General features: G+C 41.9%; 1 protein-coding gene across 7 annotated transcripts in view; it reads left to right on the top strand.

Annotated features, from left to right (window-relative positions):
* rbm47 (RNA binding motif protein 47) overlaps nt 1-22,199 on the top strand; it is an 82,776-nt gene that overhangs the window by 7,024 nt on the left and 53,553 nt on the right. For 2 of the 7 annotated variants that reach the window (XM_015345761.2, XM_015345752.2), the window contains exons 1-3: nt 15,508-15,655; nt 15,788-15,948; nt 16,610-17,337. In XM_015345761.2, the coding sequence (XP_015201247.2) occupies nt 17,285-17,337 (53 nt within the window). In that variant the 5' untranslated portion in view covers nt 15,508-15,655; nt 15,788-15,948; nt 16,610-17,284. Of the gene's footprint in view, nt 1-15,506; nt 15,656-15,787; nt 15,949-16,421; nt 16,521-16,609; nt 17,338-22,199 lie in introns of those variants that run through there. The other 5 variants (XM_015345753.2, XM_015345759.2, XM_015345754.2 and 2 more) reach the window with 5 other exon arrangements.

The following is a 22,199-nucleotide window of genomic DNA, read 5'->3' as shown; positions in this document are numbered from 1 at the left end:
CCCACAACGCTTTGTGTAAAAATGAGTCTTAAGTGCATTTACTCTCCATTTAATCCACTTGTCTCCTAGGGTTCTTACTTCATTGCTCTTGAAGTAGGATTGTCGGTACCTTTGAACGTTTAAAAATGTGAGTTTCGGTTCCTGTAATGTGCCTGTGTGAGACATTGATTGAAGGCCAGTTGCCTTCCTTGGAGCTGATGTCAGGGCAGCAGTATCAGTTTGGTGATGTAAAAGCCCCCATAACATGAAATATTCCGTACTGAGACAGAAAGAATGGTGTGGATGCCCTACATTCAACTTCACTACATTCAAACACTTCAAAGCAACACAAATATGCCAAGACAGTCCTGCATGGCCGTTTCTATCCTCTCTGCATTGGATGCCTGTGGCCACCTGGTCACCTGAATCACAATTTTGTCCTTCTCTTCCGGACACATCTTTATCATACTCACTGCATGATTTGAAATGCTAAGATTGCATCCTGTTCATTACTATTTATTGGGGAGTGTCAACCCCAAAGACACTGCTGAGGCCAGCTGTACTCCCACTATCCTTTGTGCTCTGTGACATTGTGCTGTGACGCTGGGGGCTCACTCATGGGCAAATGGAAAAAGCACGTGGTGGGATCGTTGTGTAGGAGACATTTCTAATTTCTATTGCACGTGCCTGCAAAAAACAACAACATTTGTTTTCAATAAAAGCACTCTGGAAAACAAACAGGCACTCAGTAAGGTGATTTGTCCAATGTCTTGTGGATATTGAAATCCAGAACATTGCAAGTAATTGATGAACACATACAGTACAACAGGTCACTTCTTATTGATGATCTCATCTCTAATACATCTCAAAGTGACAAGTCCATCGTGTCTCAATATAGTCCTTTTGGCTGAGTCTGCAGTCAAGGAACTCAAAGCTCTTGATTTCTAATGACTGGCACATTCAAGTATTTTGGTTTTGTCGAGTCCTATGCAGATTAGCTCCAAAACAAGTGGCCCGTCTATGAAAGAAGGACCAGACCAGTCTTTTGAACTTCCCTCTACACATGAATTTCTCTAAAATTAAGTTCAGTGTTTTCTTTGTTTAATGTGAATTAAAACTGTAAATGCCAGTAAAAGCTCACAGATTGGTCGCCCTGGTTGATTGCGAAGCCATTTGTACCTCTTTCAAATCCATTTTGATTTCAGAAAACAGAAGCTACATCTTTTATTTTTTGTTTTGATTTCTAGATGTATTTCCCATAGCTTAATTCTCTCCTGTACCAGGTCCCTTTAAGTGCTGCAGTACAAATTATTAAGGATTGGATAATGTTGTAGCATAAATGAATATGGGAGTTCTCTCTTCAATGCCTGAGGGCAGAATGGCGTGAAATCCGGGATCGCCAGATGACAAGTTCCAAATTATCCCGACACATCACCATACAAAACCAATAATTTTGTTTTCTAAGAACAGTGAATGTGGGAGAGCATTTCCATAGCCCATGTGTTGAAAATCAAAATGAATGAAGCTAAGGTAGATGTGCTGGCATGTAGTTTTTATTTTGTTTTCAATACCTTTAAAATAAAATATCATGTAGAAGTATGTTTAAATGAAGCTATATCACCCTGAAACTCACAGCAGGCGGCCCACTGAAGCTCAGCAGGTGTGAGCCTGGCCAGTACCTGGAGGGGTGACCTCCTAGGAAAGCTTGAGGTTGGTCATGGTCATGGTTGGTTAGTGGGGCCAGTAGGGGGTGCTCACCCAGTAGTCTGTGTGGGTCCTACTGCCTCAATATGGTGATGGGGACACTATATTGTAAAAAGGTGCTGCCTTCAGATGAGACATAAAACCAAGTGGTCCTGACTTTCCACGGTTATTAAAAATTCCAAGACATTTCTAGAAAAGAGAAGGGGTGGTATGTCTTGGCCAAATTCCCCATTGGCCTTTACCAATCATGGCCTCCTAATCATCATCATTACTTTGTTCTTCTTCCCACTGAGAGCTGATGTGTGGTGAGCGTAATGTGTGAACTATGGCTGCTGTCCCATCATCCAGGTGGAGCTACACACTGGTGGTGGTGGAGGGGAGTCCCCATTATTTGTACAGAGGTTTGGGTGAAGTGTCTAGAAAAGTGCTGTAAATTATTATAAAATCTGAGAACAGGAAGTACTTCTTTACACAAAAAGTTGTGGAAGTAGGGAACAGTTTCTGAAGCAGGGAACAGGCTTCTTTCAAGAAAGGGCTGAATGATATCCTAGGGTCCATTAATTACTATTTATCAAACAGGCTAGATGGGTCAAATGGCCTCCTCTCACTTGTAACCATTTTTATGTTTTTAAAAATGGAAGAAGATTTTCTCAGCCTATTTGTTTGACCCTGTGAAACTTCCAGGCTCCGAAGAGCAAAGTGATTCTGTCACTTGACATAGTTTAGAATTGTTCGGCACATCCTACTGGATAGAATGTGGGGATTGTTTGTCCCTGAATCACCTCAGGGTGAAGGAAACGGTTTTCTCATTGCTGCTGTCTCTTTCTTTCACACACACACACACACACCGCACCGTGGCCCACTTCTCTCTCGCGCTTCCTTCCAAATAGAAGCGATTTCGAGAACAAAGACGCCATCTTCAGTTCCACTCTCCCGGGAAGCACGCCTGACAACAACGTGTCTGAACTCTGCGCTGGAAAACCAAATCTCTCCGTCAAAAACAGCGCTACTTTTCTTTGGAATGTTTCGGCACAAAACGCATTTTGGCACCAGCCCTGCGTGGCCCTGCATAAAGAACTAGAATTAAGACTTACCCTTTTAGAAACCCTATAGAATTTACTGCTTCAGATTTAATTCATATAAGGTTCACGGCAGCAGGTGGTTTTGACTGATTTTCTTTCTTCAACATTCAGGTGTCCTCACTTAAATAAAGAATTTGTCCATGTGATTTAGACTCCTAACTCTTATTTTTATATCCATATATCCTTTTTCCACAGTATAATTTTGCATGTCAGGTCTGCTCTTACACAAGGCTTCAGAATGTGATTTCTTCATGCGTTAAGTTGAATATCTCCTCAGTGCTACGGAAGGTGAAATATGTTTTGGTCTCCAGATACAGAACAGAGAGGATATACCTAAAGGGCCATCGGATTATCGAACAATAGACATTATCAAATCTTTGTAGTCTGTTGTAAAAGCATACACTGCCGGTTTCTTTCTACCATCTTTGCCAAGTACGTAAGACTTTGAAAGCCATTGGACTGGAAATCATCTTCCAGACTGGAAATGGAAGTTGTGCTATTTGTCGTTGTTTCCCCACGGGGTATTTGTGAGGGGCGCACCCTGGGGCTGCACTGGCTGACTGGTTGGCACTGGAAGGTGCTGTCTGCTCCAGAGGGGGGAGGAGGGCGGAACTGGGTGTTTCCCTGGTAACCCCAGGGCATCCCCACCCCCCCACCCCCCTAAAGTAGGAGTGCAGGAGCTTTCAGGTGGGAAATTCTTGAGGACGGTTACGTTCTCTATTCTGTTTGGGCCTAGGCCCGCGTAATGAAGTTCAGTTCTCTTTACACTGGCATCCCAGACTCTTCTTGCTAAGCTCCTGCTACAACATGTTCAGTGGAATTATTGCTCCTTTCATTTCAATGTTCGTTCCATACAGTTCTCTTAGCACAAATTAAAGGACAACACACCACCCCCATGCCTCTTGGGTTCTGCATTCAGTTCTGTCCTGGAGCACTTTCTGTGTGGTTATACCCAGAAGGCCAGAGGGGATTAATTCCTTCGGGTCAGGTTTTTCATCACGGCACCTCCCTGCTTTTCAACCAGCAGGGGGGGCTGTGTCCAGCTGCTCACCTAGCGCAGCAGGAAGTGGGCAAGACTCTCTTAACTAACTCGGCTCTGCTATGCGAACAGCAGCCGATTGACTTCAACGATCAGCTGAGTTCAATGGGTTTAGACAGATTAACATTCTAACAGCAAGAGGCTTTAACTCCAGTGGGCAAAAGAAAGAAAGGTACTCATTAGGAAAAACACCCCCCCCACCACCACCACCACCACCCTCACCGGCCTGGTCCCCTTCACTTGAAAAAACAAAACAATGGAGTCTTGCTTCTAATGCATTACCAAGCTAATCGAAAGGATACTGTAAATGGAGAATTCCGCTAGCGGAGACGGATTGTTCCAGTAAATGGAGGGATGCAGGATTCAGTGCAGTGAAACTGCAGAAGAACAAAATGGAGGTGTAATTCTTGTACAACTGAATTAATCTGCTGTCTGCTGCTAGCTGCTCTGCATACTTACAGCAAGCTACCAGTTTTGATAGGAATGATTTTACACTGTTGGAGCAAACATGAAGTGTCCCTGTTTTCGAAGACACATTCAAACATGTGCGGCTATGGATTTACAAAAGGCCACAATGCCCTGTATTTCTACCACCTGAAGTGAAATATTCCAGGATTCTCCAACAATTTGTGGAGCGCAGTCCTCACTTTAGTGGAGACTGGACTGTATTTCTTGTAAAAACTAGAAAAGGTAGAATCAGATATTTGTCCAAATGTAGGGTTTAAAACTTTTGTCGTTTATCGTTTAGCTTTCATACACATTTTTCTTTTTTCCCCTCCTTTTCCCGTGAGAAACTTTAATTTTTCTCTCTTTCAAAGCTAAAACAGCAGTAGTCAAGTTATTGTACAGGTTTTGTACACTACAATAATGTAACAAAAGGCACCGAAAACGGTAGAGACGTCACTCGATTCTTCCACTGGCCTAATACATCAACTGCATGTGGTCACTGTCTGGGTTAGGCTGCCACACTGATGGTGAAGGGGTTCTGCAAAAGCAAGGAATTAAGCTCTAAGCCCTGTGTTAACACATATCTTGGAAATACATATGAGTATATACAGTATGTATATTATATGAGTAGAGGTCAGCGCTCCCAACTTGTAACTGCAAGGTTATGGGTTTGAATCCTGGACTGGGCAAGAGTCTTCACTCAGATGGCTTATGCACCTGTATACTGTAAATGAACAGAGGCGTAAGTTGCTTTGGTAAAAACTGGCAGGCTAATTAAGTCTAATTCTTCATCATTAAAACTTCATTTGCTTCTTCATTGTGGATCTGTTTAGTTATATCTGAGTAACAATCACTTTTTTTTACACCTGTCTGTGGCAGGAATTGGCAACCCCAGTCCAGTGGGTTTGTGGGTAGGTTTCATTATCTCTGATTAAGACAGTGATGAAAAAAATAACAAGTTGCGTGATATCTGACTTATGCAGATAACGAGCTCAACAGCAATCAAGATCAGGGGTGGAATTAAAACCAGAGGAGACTGAAAGCACGGAGGCCCGGATTGATCTAATAAAATCTAATCCAGTGAGAGAGGAAGGATAGAAGGAGAGCTGGTGCAAGGTTAGTCAGAGGAGCCAAGCATGGTATTGAACCCCAACGAATGTCTCAGTCAGCCAAGGATCATGTTTCTAGCCATAATTCCAGTTGACTGGGAATGTCACAATAAATGCGGAGACATCCCAGTTTGTCACATACAACTGCAGGTCACTATGATGCCTTGACAAAAAATGAGAGGAAGGTATTTGCCTCCTTCAGTGATTGATTGGGGGAGGCATCACTTCAACCAGCAGAACTGATCTCCATGTAGATGGAGATAGTGTCACAGTTTCATACGACCTCAGCTCATCTTCTTGTGCTGGTTGTTCAAGATCAGGTGGTGGTGGGTTCGTTTCTCCAGATGGCAGCTTCCGGACTCAAGGAGCACAAATCGTTATGGATCATCTCACCTTAGACAACCTTTGGTCTGTTACACAGAGGATATGTCCCGGGCATATGTTTTTAATGCTAACCTCTCCCACAGAATGTGCAGCAGTAGCTCTCCAGAAGGAAAGATCTCTGATTCCAGAAATGTCAAGGTTAGCTGTTACTGTGGGCTAACCCATTCCGGTTGTCTCATTACTCAACCTGAATGCTACAAGTGTAGGAGTGGTCTTTATTATAACATTTCAAAATGACCACTTTAATATCACTCTAAGTGGGTAAATGGAATTTTGTGCTTTGAATGGGATTTTGTAATAATAGCTCCATACGTGATCATCTTGTTGTTGCTTGTTGACTCTTATTGCTAAGTGGTGGGATGAGTGTGCCTGATGAGAGACAAACCCATTTGTTCAGAATGTGCAAAAACTTACCTTGGGCTGTCCTTCAGTCCCAGAAAATCATGACATCCATGGCTTTGTCAAGTGTTATGGAAATGGGTGTGCAATCTTTGAAACTGCGATGTAGCATTCGTCTTCATCAAATGTGATTTGGATCGATCAGATCACACGTCTAGGCTAAGTACAGCATTTTTCCATCCTCTCTTGGCTTTGTTATGTTCGAGTGACCTATTTTGGAACAATAGGATATTTCTTTTGAGAAGGAGGAGATGAGGTATTTTTTAGATTCCTTTTTAAAGGCTGTAATTCTCTTGGTTTTCTAAAGCATGTGTAACGCCCTCTATGTACAGATGCAAACTGTAATAAGATAGGCACATGTGTGTAAGGCTGTTCCACCTTGTTTGTATCAAGGGTTATATCTGATAACTGGGGCCAGCTGCTTTCCCCTTTTAAAACTTCTCAGCTCTCTCTCAGTCTTAAACAGATATACATTTGTAGAAAATAATAAAAAACGTTTTAAATACTTCAAACATTAACTGACAACCCAAGCCTCTGCACTCCAAGGAACACAACTGTGGCTTACAAACAACTGCTGCAAAATGAAAATATTGACTGTTCCTGTTTTTGGAGAAATCAGCAGAAATAGAAAGGAAAACATGCATCGCAGTGGCACAATAAACAGGAGAAGAGAAAGCCATGGAATAGAGAGGTGCTTTTGGTTTAGACATCGCCAGTGAGAGGCGAGGGGAGTTTTTGTTCTGAGGGAACTGTGAGAACATTACAGAGGAAATGTGCACTGTTGCTGGGCGGGCAGTGAGCCTCCTTTGCAATGAGGTTTTCAGGTTCAGGGGATTTGAAAACAGAGGAGGCAAGCAGATCGAGAGAGGAACCGGTGGGCCGATGCTTGGATAGTGTGAGAGGCCATGTATGATCCTGCTGGAAGGAAGCCAGTCTAATCAAGCCAGGTGTGGAATAACGTGTTTGTGCCACCTGTCACCAGTCAGAATTCTGACTGCTGTCTTTTGTACTGTACCAGCTGGAGCCTGGTGACAGAATGAAAGGTACAAGCGATGTCAGTGTCACACAGCACCCTGGTATCAGGGAGGATGACACAACAGGGGAGCAGAAAATCTCTGCTCTGTTTCCGAGGTGGCGGAAGAGGATGTTTCGCAATGGGTGAGATGATCATGCTTTAGATGAGACCGCGATACAAAACAACTCCCGGGTTTTAACCGTTTTCTGACAGTTGCCCAGCTCAAATCTGAAGGAGACAAATTTCTGAACCTGCGAACCGGCCCCCACCAGTAAGAGTGGCAGCCCCTTTTGAGAAAGTCGCTACATTTCGGGAGAAATTGATCAAAGGCTAATTAGTTTTGGTGACTCTTTTTCAATTGCATTTCAGCAAGATATGCATTTTAAATAATAAATAAAATAAGCATTTCCACATATCATGAGGAGGGACGCTGAGGAAGTAACAAAGAGGGTAATGGAATTTGAGGTGGAAGGTAACAGAGGAAGAGGCAGGCCTAGAAAGAGATGGATAGATTGTGTGAGAAAAGATATGGAGGTATGTGAAGTGAGTGAGGAGGATGTGCTCGACAGAGACAAGTGGAGAAGAGCAACCAAAGCAGCTGACCCCAGGACAGTCTGGGACTAAGGCTGTGAAAAAGAAGAAGAAGAAGAAGAAGAAGAAGATTTCAGCAAGATGAAGGTTGGCTCAAATCATTTAACTACTAGGCAGTGCTCTAAATTCACTGTAATTTGCACAAAATGAGGGCACCATCCACCCTTTTGTTTTCCCCTCAAACAGTGAGGTTGCATTGAGGCCATGTTGAGAGTCTCAATAAGTGAATGAACAAAGCTGGCTCTGCCACGACAAAAGCCTTTGTTGAAAACTGAAACAACGGGCGCAAAAACAGGAGAAACGGTGTTTCTCTAGTCTAGAACAGCTCTGAACTGGGCCCCACCCTCTTGACTCAGGTGCAAAGTCTCCCACCTTTCAAAATGATCCTGTCCGATCTTTAAGTAGCTCTGTGACCTGGGCGTTACTCCTCAGCAGCTACGGGCAGAGCTCTTGACAGTGCTTAGGTGTTTCAGGTAAGAAGCCCTGCCCACACAATCTGATGTGAAACACGAAAGTGCTTCAGTAATGTGGGTGTAGAACGTTTTCCATCCTGTGAGAGCACTTTGGGCCACATCTATAAAGTAAACATCAGCCATGGTTATTTTAGACCTGCTCCCCCCCGAAAAAAAAAAAAGCGCACGATGAAGTCCTAAAGTCTTACTGTACATCGCTGCCTTTTTATTATTCCTTTATTTTACCAGATACTTTACCTGAGAAGAAATCTCCATTTCCATGACTGTCCCAGTTTTGATACGTGAGTCATTTATATAGCAGCAATTCCTGGAGCAATCTGGGTGAAGTACAATACCTTGCTCAAGGGTACCAGAGTAGCAGCAGCTGAGTCCCTGTTCCCCAGTCCACACTGCTGCCTGGGTCTCAGGATTCACTGTTAATGATTCATGCCGATTTGTTGTAAAATGTATTGAACAGTAGGAGTCTGTTTTTCCTTTTTAAACTACGTAATAATTGCCTAACCATTATGAATACAGATCCCATGTGCTCTCTCTCCCTGTTTCTAACTCAGTTAGACAGTTGACAGTTGCCAAGGCCTGTGTCAGAACTTGGGTGGCTTTTCAACACGTGTTGCCATGGCGAATGTGCTGTGCATTTTCCTGATTTCACCTTGCTTACATTTGCTCCGTCTTACCCTGGTTCCCTAGGTTCTGGTACACATTACTACTTTTCTCACCTCTTTTACCACGATTTACTATGCTTGGCTGCATGTTTCAGTGGCACTCTGCAGCGATGTTTTAAAAGGTACAGTGGTCTTCACTGTAGGCCTCTGTAGTAGTGGGGGCTGAAGCCAGCTTGCTCTCAGACAGGTTTCTCTGAAGTGTAAGTAACCTACAGGCGCTGACAGGCTGGGAGAGGAAGAGATCTCAGCCTGAAAGGATTTTTAAACGCAGATAACTGCTGTGCCGCCTCCCTGTGCCTGGCCTTTAGCCTTGTGTCCTTTTTTTTCATTTAAGTCAAGATAAAATATTATTCATGTAACCTTCGACGAGACATTCAACAACCTTGTTTTCATTTTTATATTTAAACCTTTAGAGTTGTTTTTTTTCCCTCTCTGTCCTGTATTTGAGCCGTTTCCATAAAGGACACAAAAAAGAAAGTGAAAATATTTTAAAAGAAATGCAAAACTTATATAAGATGTATCATTTTACAGTGGTGGATTTTGCTTTTTGCGTTGTGTAATATGGATCAAAGCCTCTTCCTTGTACAGCAAGATAGTCTATCTTCACGCCCTGACTTTACTGCTACTAAAGTCAAACATTCTTCTTTTTCTGTTCCTCTTTATGGTGATAGAAAATAAACCAGTTCTTCTCAGCAAATGCTTTTTTATTTTTAATTGGAACATTACTCTCGAGCAGAAAACATCAAGAAGGCAGTGGTCAATGTGTCTTCCTCTCCATTACTGTGTTGACTATGTTTATTATAGCAGCATTGCTTATAAATAAATCCCTTTGTTTTATGTTAAAATCTTATTCAAGTCAAAGTTTATTAGATTTGCTCTTAGAGGATACAGATGATTTTACAAAGACTGGTAACAAATGTAAGATATAGACCCGTCTAGCTGGTGGTGTATTTAATGAAATCAGGAGAGTTTAAATAAGTCTAAATAAGTGACCCCTCGAAAACACTCCTTCATTTTGATTGGAGAACACTAGTTGGATGGAAAGGTGTTAAGGTGGAATATGAAGGGAAAATGTGACACGCATGACAGTGAAAGAACTAGTAAAAGATAATTCCACTCTGAAAAGTAGAAATATTTCAGATGTTGAGTGTTCTTCGACAGCCAACAGACACTGACACAGCTCCGAACTTTAAACAGGGACAGGCAACTTCAGAGAAGTACCAAACTTTTCAGCTAGTCCTCATTTTGAATACCTAAAAATGAAAATGATATGAAACCATTTATTACAGTCCATACGTTGCTGGTTAACATGTGGGTATACTGGATATTTTTCCCAATTTGGTGTTGCATAACTAGCCCAGAGCAACCAGGATTGGTTGAGCTTTGTCTTCATAGTGCTCCTAACAATTGTTTCTAAAAATTCAGGATAAACCCAATTTATTCTCATTTAGTCTCATTAGTCGTCTCCTAAAGTTCAGGGTAAGTGATAGGAAAATTGACTGGTGCCGTTTCTTGTTTTGGGCATTATACTGTTGATATTGTACCCCTACATATACTGTAATTATCCTCGTTCATAGGAAATGTCATGCTTCCAAGTATTTTTTTTTTCTATTTTACTGATTGTCTTATCTTTTTTATACATATTTAAGCTTTCTCTGTTACACATTATATCAACTGTTTTTCATTTATAGCACTTTGTTAAGGCTGTTTTCCTCGAAATGCACTGCATAAGATACGTTTTAATTGATGGTAGACTTGTTAATCTATTAATCTCATGATTAATTACGCGTGAGTCAAAGGCATGAGAATTCCCTGGGCCAGCTGTGTCGACAGCTAACTCCGCGACCTGTCGCTCATCTGGGAACTTGTAGTATTGCCTGTCAGAGGTGCGTCCCTCCTCTGCTGAATGGTAATTCTGCTGTGGGCTCTGTGGGGCTCAGGATGTGGAAAAGTAGTGGAGAGCTTCACAGTACGTGTGTGAAAGCAGAGCGGAGCGCGCAAAGGTACAAGTGAGGTACTTAACAGCTGGCGTTTCGAAGTTTCGGGCTGTTGAGAAACAGAACACTGTGTGGCGCGTCTTTTGAGACTCCAGGTGTAGAAATGCCTTCAGAAAGGAAACTCTCCAAGCTGTCGAGATTGTTTGGTACAAACGTGTTATACCTCAGTCAGTTTTGTCTGTACAGCAGGTCAGTCTCTAAACCAGTTCTCCCTTTTCTACTTGCCTGCTGGTGTTCTCAGACAAGCTCTGTGTTATTTGTGTGTGTGTGTGTGGGTTAGTGTATAACCCCCCTGCTAGGTTACTAGTTAACATACTAACTACTACTAACTAACAAATGTGCTAGATGAGTCAAATGACCTCCCCCCTTTGGTGTTAATCAGACAGATTTTATGCCGTGCTGGCCTGGGAATGATATAGGAACAGAAGGGTCAGTCATATCAGAGGAAAAAGCATTTTTAGACAGATCTGTCATGGGAGCAGATGTTCCTCAGAGGCAAAACATAGCCATCACAACATTGCTCACAAGAAAAAAAAATGTTAAGTATAAACCCGAGGAACTAAATGTCCTGGGAGAAGCATGTGAAAAATAATGTATCTGCTATTGGCTTTGTGTTTGAGTATGAATTGCTATAAAACTCTCCCAACTCTTTTCTCTATGAATTATTCTAACATCATATAGATTCATTCATTCAAAAAGGTGCCCTCCTTAATTCATTTGTCCCCCTTAAGTAGAAAAAGTTCATTTATTCATCCCTGCATTCTTTGTTAGATTTTCCCAGTATTAACATCTTTGTATTATTAAAAAAATGCAATGTTTTATGCTTACACTTTTAAAGATTTCTGCAGGCATGTCAGATCAACACACTCCAGGAAGAGTGGAATCAGTATGCTTTCACTTTCAGTCTCGTGTCAGGTGTGGTGCCTACCTGCATTTCAGATTTTGTCCAGTGTAATCTGTTTTCACTTTTTCTTTATGATACAATAAACCCTAAAATGCTGTTCTCTTGCTCACATGTTGAGCTTGAAAATCAACTGAGACTTTAAGACTGATTTGGACTTCAAGACTGACTGGGGTTACAGTTGCAGGCAAAAATGTAGACACCCTTCATCTGAAACAAGAGCAGCTATTTCACCCTGTAACTCAAAACTAGCAGCCCCACTAAAGCTCAGCAGGTGTGAGCCTGGTCAGTACCTGGATGGGAGACCTCCTGGGAAAGCTAAGGTTCCTGCTGGAACAAGTGTTAGAGGGGTGCTCACCCTGTGATCTGTGTGGGTCCTCAGGCTCCAGTACAGTGTTGGGGCCCGAGGACCGCAATCCTGACTCCCTGTGGTCATTAAAAATCCCCATCTGAGAGTACTGGTGCTGTCGCATCATCCAGGTGGATTCTACACATTGATGGTGGAGAGGAGGGGAGTCCCCATTGTAAGCGCTATGTAAGTGTGAGGAAGTCTCATTATTCAATATTTCATTTTTCAGTTATTAGTTCGATTTTAGATTTTAATTTGTTGAATGTGATAGAGAGAGGAGATGTGTATAAAGTATATGGTAAGGCCAGGAAGACCTGGGTGAGAAAGCTATACACATACTGTAGCTGAGCAGACCTGCGTGAGATTAGGATCTGACCTTCCTCCTGAACGTCTGTTATGAACTCCATTTCATAAATATTCCATCCATCCACCTCTTAACTGCTTTATCCAATACAGATGCAAAACACACACACTTTTGATAAGTATTATGATCTATATATCATATATTTGAATGATTCAAATGAATAAAATATTATTCACACACACTATCGCATCGCGGATTTCGTTTCGAGGTGCATTGAGAGCCGATTCATCCTAGCAAGCGGTAGTACAGAACTAACAAAGGTCAGACAGATGGGCCAGATGATATGAAACGAGTTGTTAGTTCGCCTGGAAGCTTTACTCCTGCTTGAATCGACGTTTCAGTATACGCAAACATTGGGGAGCTGGCTGTAGTTAAAGAGCTGCTCCCTGAGGATTTAGAAATGTGTGGCAAGCCTCTCCTTCAAACAGCAGACTGCTGGATACCTGCTCTCTCTCGTCCAGCAGGGTCCGCTTGTCGGCACGCCAGTCTCCATTTGGTGGTTTGAACCAAATCTTTGAGCCGATGTTGCCATTAAATGCGACCGAGAAATACTCCAACCGGCGCGTCGCTCCGCCTGCCGTCGGAGGGGGGGTGGGGTGGGGGAGGAGAACAAAGTAATGTAGCCAATTCATAGAGGAGGATTATGAGGAGGCCATGATTGGTAAGGGCCAATGGGAAATTTGGCCAGGACGCCGGGGCTACACCCCTACTCTTTTCGAGAAACACCCTGGGATTTTTAATGACCACAGAGAGTCAGGACATCGGTTTTACGTCTCATCCGAAAGACGGCGCTTGTTTACAGTATAGTGTCCCCATCACTATACTGGGGCATTAGGACCCACACGGACCGCAGGGTGAGCGCCCCTTGCTGGCCTCACTAACACCTCTTCCAACAGCAACATTAGTTTTTCCCAGGAGGTCTCCCATCCAGGTACTGACCAGGCTCACACCTGCTGAGCTCCAGTGAGCTGCCAGTTGTGAGTTGCAGAGTGATATGGTTGCTGGATACCTGCTAAGCAGCAATATGTCACCTTACAATGGTGACTGGCAAGAGAAGACCTGTTTGTCCAGTGTGGAGCTGGTCTGCATGTTGTGAAAACACTCGCAGTAGACAATGAAAACATGATGCTGTTTATCCAGAGATTCTGTAACTGATTGAAGGGGGGTGGGGGTCGCCCCTATTCCTACAAACACTCCTAGAAAACATAAAAACATTAAATGTCTTCTCGGGATCACACCTTTGGCAACACTTTAATTGTGTTAAAAACAGGTACAGTCTGGAAAGGCAGTGTCTGTGACATCCACTTTCTGCAATGGAGACAGTCACGGGAACGTTTCTGAAGAATATTACATTTTCAAGTGAAAATGGGCTACTTTTTATCCATGGGACGTTTTCACCCTGTGAAGAATCAGAATTTAACCCACAGAAACAACAGAATCTCAATTCTAACCTATAAACTCCTCCATTGTTTTTTTTTTAAGACCTGCCTGGAACAGAATTCAAAACTAGGTTTGTTAACAGCGCTTTGTTTGAGGAGAGCAGTGCCTTAGTTTTGTTACACACAGGGCAGAAGGCATTATGGGATCCAGGGGTTACACTACAGCAGACAACAGTAAAAAAGTGAGAAAGAGACACACAGAAGGCAGTGGGAGAGGTCATTTAATTAGTGGAACAGTGGTATAATCACTAGACATGAGAACAATAATATTGTTAACTATTTGGATTGCTGTTCACACGTACTGAAATGCAGGCCTGGGTCCATGCATCCCACACTCTATATTTAAATCTCCAGATTGTGAATTCAGCAGCTCCAATCTTCTGTCCCTGTTTCTTTTGTTTGTTCATAATTACTAGTTTCCAAACGTTTGTTTGTTTGTTTTTTCTCCGGGCAAAAATGTGACGAACAGAATTCTCTCTCTCTCTCTCTGGAGTTTAGATCAAGGAAGAGTTTCCACATCAGTTGAGGCAACTCCTACAAATTTTGGATCCCATCTGTTTTCACAGCCTGCTGGTTTGCTCTGCTTCTCTGCTCTGTTGATCTGAGCTCAGAGCTTGTCTTTGAAAGGGTTACCAACCAAGTGGCTGTAAAAAGCACAGTAATTCAGTGATTAACCCAGAAGATAAAGCCAGGCTAGAGAAATCAAGCTAGAACTGGTAAGGGGACTCGCAGTTATAATCAAACACGTGGAAACGCAGACTGAGCCTAAATGGGTCATGTGATTGAGTTGACATGTTTAACATGGCTTTCACTCTGTGTCCATTCTGTTTATGAAGCCAGATTCCTATTCTTCCCATTTCCACGTCAAGACGATCCTTTGTATGTACCGCATCAATGTCATCACAACAAGGAACGCAAGATGTACATTCTCAAGTTCAACTACAGCTATAATCTGGGCCGGCTCAGTCCCACACTGAGTGGAGTCATTGTGGGAACAAGTTCTGAAACAATGTGAAAATGGACAGGGAAACAGGCTCTTAATTAAGGTTCTGAAGGTGCTTGTAAATCAACTTCAACTTCCATATTTGATACATTCATTTTGCAGCTTCTGCTGTTCATATTCAGAAGGTTATTCGTAGATTCATGTGTTTACTCTTGCATAACACTGCCTTAGATCACTCGATTTGTCTGTTGATTTGTTGTGAAAAGTGTACAGCTGACGTCAGTCAAAAATGGCTCAACCCAACAAAGACCCCTTAGAGGTGTTCTTCTTTATGAGATTGGTGTATTTCCGAAGCAGTCCCAGTGTAACCCAAACTATGTCTTTTGAATTTGCCAATAATAAAGGGAAGACGGATCAGTGGTGCGTCTGAAACGCAGACACAAAGACTAGAACATTGAGGCAAGAAATAAATCCTGATGACTTTTCAGTAGGATTCTGCCCATCACTTTGGGCTTTGACTCTATGAAGGGTTAATACGGAGGTTGCACTGTCGCATGACATGACACAAAAGAGTTAGTCATTTTTTCTCTGATTTCTGTCAGAAACAGCTTCCTGTTCCAGGTTTGGCCGGACTCGGGCAGAAAACTGAACTTCGCTGTGTGATCTGTGTCGCTCTCTCTCAGACGCAGTCTCGAGCCCAGAGCTTCTCGCAGGTGCAGTTGATAACTGGAGCCCTAGCCCTCGTCCTGAGCACCTCTGAAGGGGAAAGGAACCAGGGGTACATTCCGTTCATGAGGGAAGGGGGTTTGTTACGGGGTTTTTTTCATTCTGTTGTTCCCTCTTCCCAGACTTGTGAGCCTTTCTTGAAACTGAAAATGATTTGTCACTTCTCTTTTTTTGTCTTTGTCAGCAGGCAACAGTTACTCAAGGTCGGAGCGGCCATGCAATCAGTCCTTGGGCTCCATGGCGAACAGCACAGCCGTTGTGATGTCACAGCTAGAGCAGGAAGAAAGGTCAGGTGTTGCCAATAGCGACACAGTTTACCCACACTGAGCCCCTGCTCTGCTTCAGGTGAGAGAGAATCAGAGCTTGTATTGCTAAGACACTGCTTAGCTGAGGGGGGAGCAGGGGGGGATGTTGAAACGAACTTACAAAACCCGTCAAACTTAATTTCACAAACTATTATTATTAGATTTTATGACTTTAACAAACTCTTATTATCATTTGATTTTCTGAAGCTCTAAATGCAGTTTTTCTGAAACAACAATTCCCCCATTATTGTTTTTGAAGACATTCCAGCAACTTTCTCAAGTACATAAAATGTTAACACTACAATGGTTACATACCTGAAGGGTGTATAACAGATCCCTAAAATCTGAAACAACTCCAAAATTCACCGTAACGTAATAATAATAGAATTTCAGGAAAGCAGTGCAAAGTCAAGCAGTTATGGGGAGGGGTTTCTATGTAATTTGCCTGGATAGAAAATAGGTGCTAAGTGAAAGAAATCAAACAAAATGTGCTTGGTATCTGATCTTCCATAGCGGGCACTGTGAAGGAGCACTGTAGTGATGAAGGCAGTTTTTAAGTTCGCACTTTTGGAAGGCCATGTCACGTCACAAATATCACCCAAGGCTATACAAGTCAGTTTCTTTTCTTCTTCTTTTTTTTTTCTCCATTCAGCATAAAGAGTCTCACTCCTCCCGCCCTCTTTAATCTCTGTGTATTTCAGGGGGAAGAAAAACGTACCTACACTCCCAAAACAACAGGAATGCTGAGCTGGCCTTCAGCCAGGCATGGCTCAACACATGGGATAAAATTTCAATTTAGAATTATGGGAAGTTGCTGGTGTTAGGAGTAGAATTCTGGTTTGGTGAGTTTCGGGGCAGGGAGTATACAAAGAGACAACCTTGCTACTGTGAGACAGGCACTGAAGAAGAAAGGCAGAGAGGAGACTAAACTTTTCCCACACTTGCCGTGCTGGTTTGGGTTACTTTATCCTGCCTTGGGTTGTTTTCTCTTTCTTTTTATTAGTTTGTCTTGTATTCCCAAACACCTGAGGTTGCGTCCTTCTTATTTCAGTGAGTGGGACATGTAAAGCTGGAAAGTGTTATCAAGACTCTGAGTGTGTCCGCTTTAGCTAGTTTTCCTTAAGAACTTTCTTTTTTTTTCAGTGCAGTGGAATGTGCAGCTTATGTCAGTGAGAGTCAGGTATTTTACTCCAGCTAGTACTAATTACCAGCTTCTCCCTGAGACTTGCCCGAGTGCGAGAAGCAGAAGGAACTCTGTGCATTGAGCGGGTGAAATCTTCCCATAAACGATCATTTGGGGCTGTAGCTGGACCGTCCTTCCAGAAACCAAGAAGATGCAGTTGTGTGCTCTCCAGGTCCGTGACGTTCCTCAGTAAATGGTATCACAGACCGTGGCCGACGTGTCCTTCTCCTCAGAAACTTCAAACAGGTAAGACAACTTTTGTTTTTTGGAGACCTTTTGACGAACTGATTCTTTCATGCAGATAGCTTCGCAGTGTATTAGGGAAAGGTGACAGCTCAGATGTGTTTTTTTCTTTTCACTCTTTGTACTTAAACAGGAAAGTTTGCGAAGAAACATTTCGCCTGGGAAACAGGTGGAATGAGCAGAATGTCACCTGCGTGCCTCCTGGCATGATAACACCTGAGTAAACTGGAGCTCAGCCATTTAAAAAAAAAAGGCAGCATTTCTTAATCTGTCCGTTTTTTATTTGCTACGGTGCCCTTTGAAACAGTTTGCCACTTTACACTTTAATGTGGACTGTCAGTCATGTCCTTGTGATACCAAGAAGCAGGCAGAAGGCATTGGAGTGCGATTTGACTTAGAAATAAAGACACAGTTTAGCATGACTACATCTGTTTCAAATGGCTCCGGCTTGAGTTTGTCTCGGCTATGCATAACCTAGGTTGGATATAGGCTGCTGTAGGTGTTTTATCTGCAATTTTTGTGAAAAGAATTTTCGCACTGAACCACAATCAAACAATCCGAAAATCAAGGTAATGAATGACCTCACAGTATGGAGTGAAAAAGCTGTTTCTCCAGTTAATAGTTTTGCGCAATACCCACTCAGCTGCTTCAGTGTCCTGAAAATATGCAATAAAATGTACAAATGTCACAGCCAATCAATAATATGTGTGAACAGAATTCAGAAGATTGCTGCTTTTTGATTTTTTTCACTAGACTGCCGGAACACACGATTTGTCACGTTGATGAAAAAAGTACAAAACGTGGTACATTTTCAGTGAAGGAGTGCAGCAGAAAAAAACCTAAAACTGCGGAAGTATGTGAGTCAGTTGGCAGGGACAGGTGCAGCCTACAGCACTCTTTTACTTTCCCTTCTGTGTGTTAGGAGGCCGGAGCAGTTGTCAGATCAGAAAGGTGAGAGGGCTGAGCCTGTGTAATGCTGTAGGTCTGGCAGGTTTGGTATTGCTCCTTTAATTACAGTAAACACCACCTTGTCTGTCGTGAACGGTTAGGAACGAGGAGAAGACACTCTAGCAGTTATTTTTAACTTGGCGTTTCAGTTGAAGAGAAACACAACACGTATTGCTCATATTCAGGAAAATTATACCAGTATGCGAGGTTACACCTGTAGCTTCCTAATAAGGAACCAATTCAAGCCAGTTGTGGACTATCACAGAAACCTCCCATGACAGGCTAAAGATTTCCCATGGGCTCATTTGCACAATTCTTTTGTAACTGGGCAACATAAGCCATTTATATTTCCTTTATCAAAAGAGTGCAGTATACTAAACCCAGCAGAGCATGCTAAGATTATAAGATATGATGAACGTTATATATTAGGTCTTTGTTTATTGCAGAATGTTTTTCCTTTGTGCTCAAAAAGGAACTGTGATTTCTTAGCACTAAGTTAACTTAAAAACAGCATTGAAGAAAATCCTTGTAGCCTCCTAATCAAAGCCAGCTAGGTGTTATAAGATTTTTAATAGCCCTGTGAAGAGCTAGTCTTTCATACCTAGCCTTTCAATAAGCTCAGCTGTTTCTGGACACGAGTACAACTGCTTTGCAGTGCGATGGCCCAGGTAATCCTTTGTTGTTAGCTGGAGATTACATGTCAGCTGTGGTCACCAGGTCTGTTCAGATCCATCAGGCCAAGTGACATTTCTGTTTGACGTAACATGATGTTTATAACTGTAGCGTTTGGTTGATTTATATTTTACATCATTTTAGAATTTTCCAATTCTTTTTGATTCGAAAAGGCACTGAAAAAGTAAAATCGATGTTCATACCGAGATATACAAGGTTTGGCTCAACGGCCTTCCCCCGTTTCTTAGGATTCTAATGAAGACCTTTATGCCTGTGAGCCCTATCCCAGCATTTCCACAGTGAAATGTCTCTCTCAGGTGCCCTGAAGTGTAGAGCACTGAAGTGAGGGCGTGTAGAGCACTAGTTAACTTAAAATGTTTCACAAATTCTGAAAGGGCTTTGTGTGTCTTTTCGTTTTTTTAAAAAAAAAACAGCTCACACAGACACAGGTAGACTAACTGAATGTGTCAGATTTTCTGGAAGTGAAACTAGGAGCTCAGTAAGGCTCAGTAAGACAATCTGGGATGTGGACGTGTCCTGTGGGACTGTGCAGGACACTCATTGAATTTCTTGGAAAGCCCCGTTCTCGGCAAACCGCTTTTAAATCAGACTGGAACACGCATCGAAAGATGCATCGTATTCCACAGACAAGCTGAAGGAAAGTAACAGAAACTTTATTTTCAAACAGATTTGTTTTCTCAGAATTCAATCAAGTACACACGAAGCTAAAATGAGGCAAGCTGCACACAGGTGTGTCGTAGGTACACTGGGGCATATTGACCAGTAACAAAACCAAGTGGAAAAATAAACATGTTTTCCACCAGAGCTGAAAGATTTTACCAAAGAACTTTGTGAGCCAAGGGAAACTATGGACTCCTGTGGGGATATGTGTTCAATATTGCGTCTGAGCTCACTGCCTGTGTAACCGTTAAAGGGCTCTGTAGATTTAAAGGGTATTTAAGTGCTGGTGGGAATCTTTGACAGACCTCAGTAATTTGCACATCCATTTGAAGAGGTTATTGGCTTCCGACATTGAACTTAACTTGGTGCCGGTACAAAAACTAAAAAAGTAATTTCCAATTATAGGAATTAAATTAAAAAATGACAACATTAAGCTAAAGAGATGCTAAGCAGTTGTTCTGATTCTCAATATCTATAACACAATCTGAACAAGCAAGCAACTTGCATGTTTATAGCGTTGTGAAGATAACGGGTACACAGTGCAAAACACATGACAATTCTGTGAGTATCTGGTTTCCTGACTGGTCCTTTGCCTTGTTTGTTCTGATTTCTCACGGTGCATTTGGGGTGGATGAGAAGGATAATGATGAGGATGGCCACTACTGGAAGCTCACAGAACTTCAAAGATGTCTCAGTTAACGTTCTGAAGGGAGAACTTGGCAACATCAAAAATCCTCTCCTTTCTTTCTTTAATTAGTCTTTGGTGATCTTGTTGAGTGAAGAAAAGCTTCCCAGGCCAGCACTACTGTACTGTCACAATTAGTACCAATAAATGTTCCCGAACAGGACAGGATTTCAGTGAACAGTATTTTGGAATTGAACTACGGAAGGATTTTCTGTTTAGTTGTAAATGTTTTCATCTTTACTTTGGTATTCCTCTGTAAAACACTCTTAGAGAACAGAGTTGCCAGGGTCATTACAGATCATTTTTAAATCTTTTATACTCTTCCTTTCAAGCCTTGATTTCCTTCCACTTTTGTAGGAACTGGTTGGAATAGGCCATTTGTGAATGGTAAAAACTGTTAATTTTAACAGTGTTTTGTCTCGAAAAGGTTAATGCAATGTAAGAGAGGTCTTGCTTAACTTACTGGTCAGATTCCTGAAAGAGAGAACTGGGAAATCACATGGCTTTAACAGAGAAGTGAAGGAGTGACCTTGGCTGTCCTTTGACATGTGTGATATTTTCTACAACCCAAACTGACTTCCAGGATAGAGGAACTATAATCTCAACACAATTTTAGTCCTGAAAGGAGCTGTATGTGTTTGAATGAATTTAGAGCCATATTTCCATATCTCCTTTTACGCAGGAATGAGTTTAATCATCTGCAGGCCAGTCTGCAGAGGGATCTTAATATAGCAATGAGTTTTATTTGCCTGGAATGAGGTGTACAGTATGAACAGTCATGGGATTTTCCTTAGGGTGGCCATATGTTGTACATACTGCACATTGTTTACCACGCAAACGCTTCAGAAAATAGGAAAATATATCGAAATATATAGGACCATACATTAGGAAAATAGGAAATAGAAAAGTTGATATCTGAGTAGTCAGGACCTTCATCTAATAAGTGAAACAAAGGACCCTATTCAGAGATTATCACAAGGGAAATTGGAGAACCAAACAATTTGAACAAGAATTAAAACTGTTTCAACTGTTAAAAACCTCTACATGTCTCTGTCAAAATAGTTTTGCTTTCATGGTGCAGATCTTGTCCAAATAAAATAAATAATAGAGTCATCTGCATGTGTAGAAACACCCGGATCTTCATGTTCTGTGAGTAATAACTGTGGTTACTTAGTAACGTGGTTTGAAAGAAGTCCATTGAGGAGCTACAGTGTCAGATGTTGAACCATGGCAGCATTTTTGAGTTTTGGGGGAAACAGATTAGTACAGGAGGAGCTAAAATCTAAAAGGAAGGACTCTTTCGCCTAAAATCCTGTGATAGGCTGTTGGCATGGTATTCTCCACAAACTGCTGTTACAATGTACACTGTTTCAGCACTAAAACAGACACTCGTGGACTGGAATTTGTGTGCCCTGGATTAAAATCTCATGTCTACGCACGGTTGTGTTGATGTGGACAGGCCAACAGTTCAGTTTTTTGGATAAGAAGTGAGAAAGGGGAGAAAACACTTTCTTGATGTGTATTCATTGCAATTATCTGATTTTTTATCTGATCTTTATTTTTAAAGTCTTCACATAGGAATTTTGAGGCCTAGTTTAATTTAATTCGGTTCAGTTAAAATGTATATTTTTTAACAATTTGTTTGCTAAAAGGCTGGCATTTTTTAATCTAGCTGTAATGTATACTACAGCAGGTAACTTGAAATGTCTGTTTAAGAGCAGATTTCCTACTAGTACTTTAAACATCATTAAGCAAATAGTTAAATTTTCTGAGGGGTTAAAACAACCCATGAGAGTGGAAACAAAAAAAAAACAGGAATTATAGTGTTTGTGTGTGCACTAAATGGCAGGAAAATTGCTCATCTCTCTTTTTTAATACT

This window comes from Lepisosteus oculatus, chromosome 1, assembly GCF_040954835.1.
Source record: "Lepisosteus oculatus isolate fLepOcu1 chromosome 1, fLepOcu1.hap2, whole genome shotgun sequence".
NCBI classification, from domain to species: Eukaryota; Metazoa; Chordata; class Actinopteri; order Semionotiformes; family Lepisosteidae; genus Lepisosteus; species Lepisosteus oculatus.
Note: the sequence above shows the minus strand (reverse complement) of the source record. Positions and strands in the feature narration are given on the sequence as shown.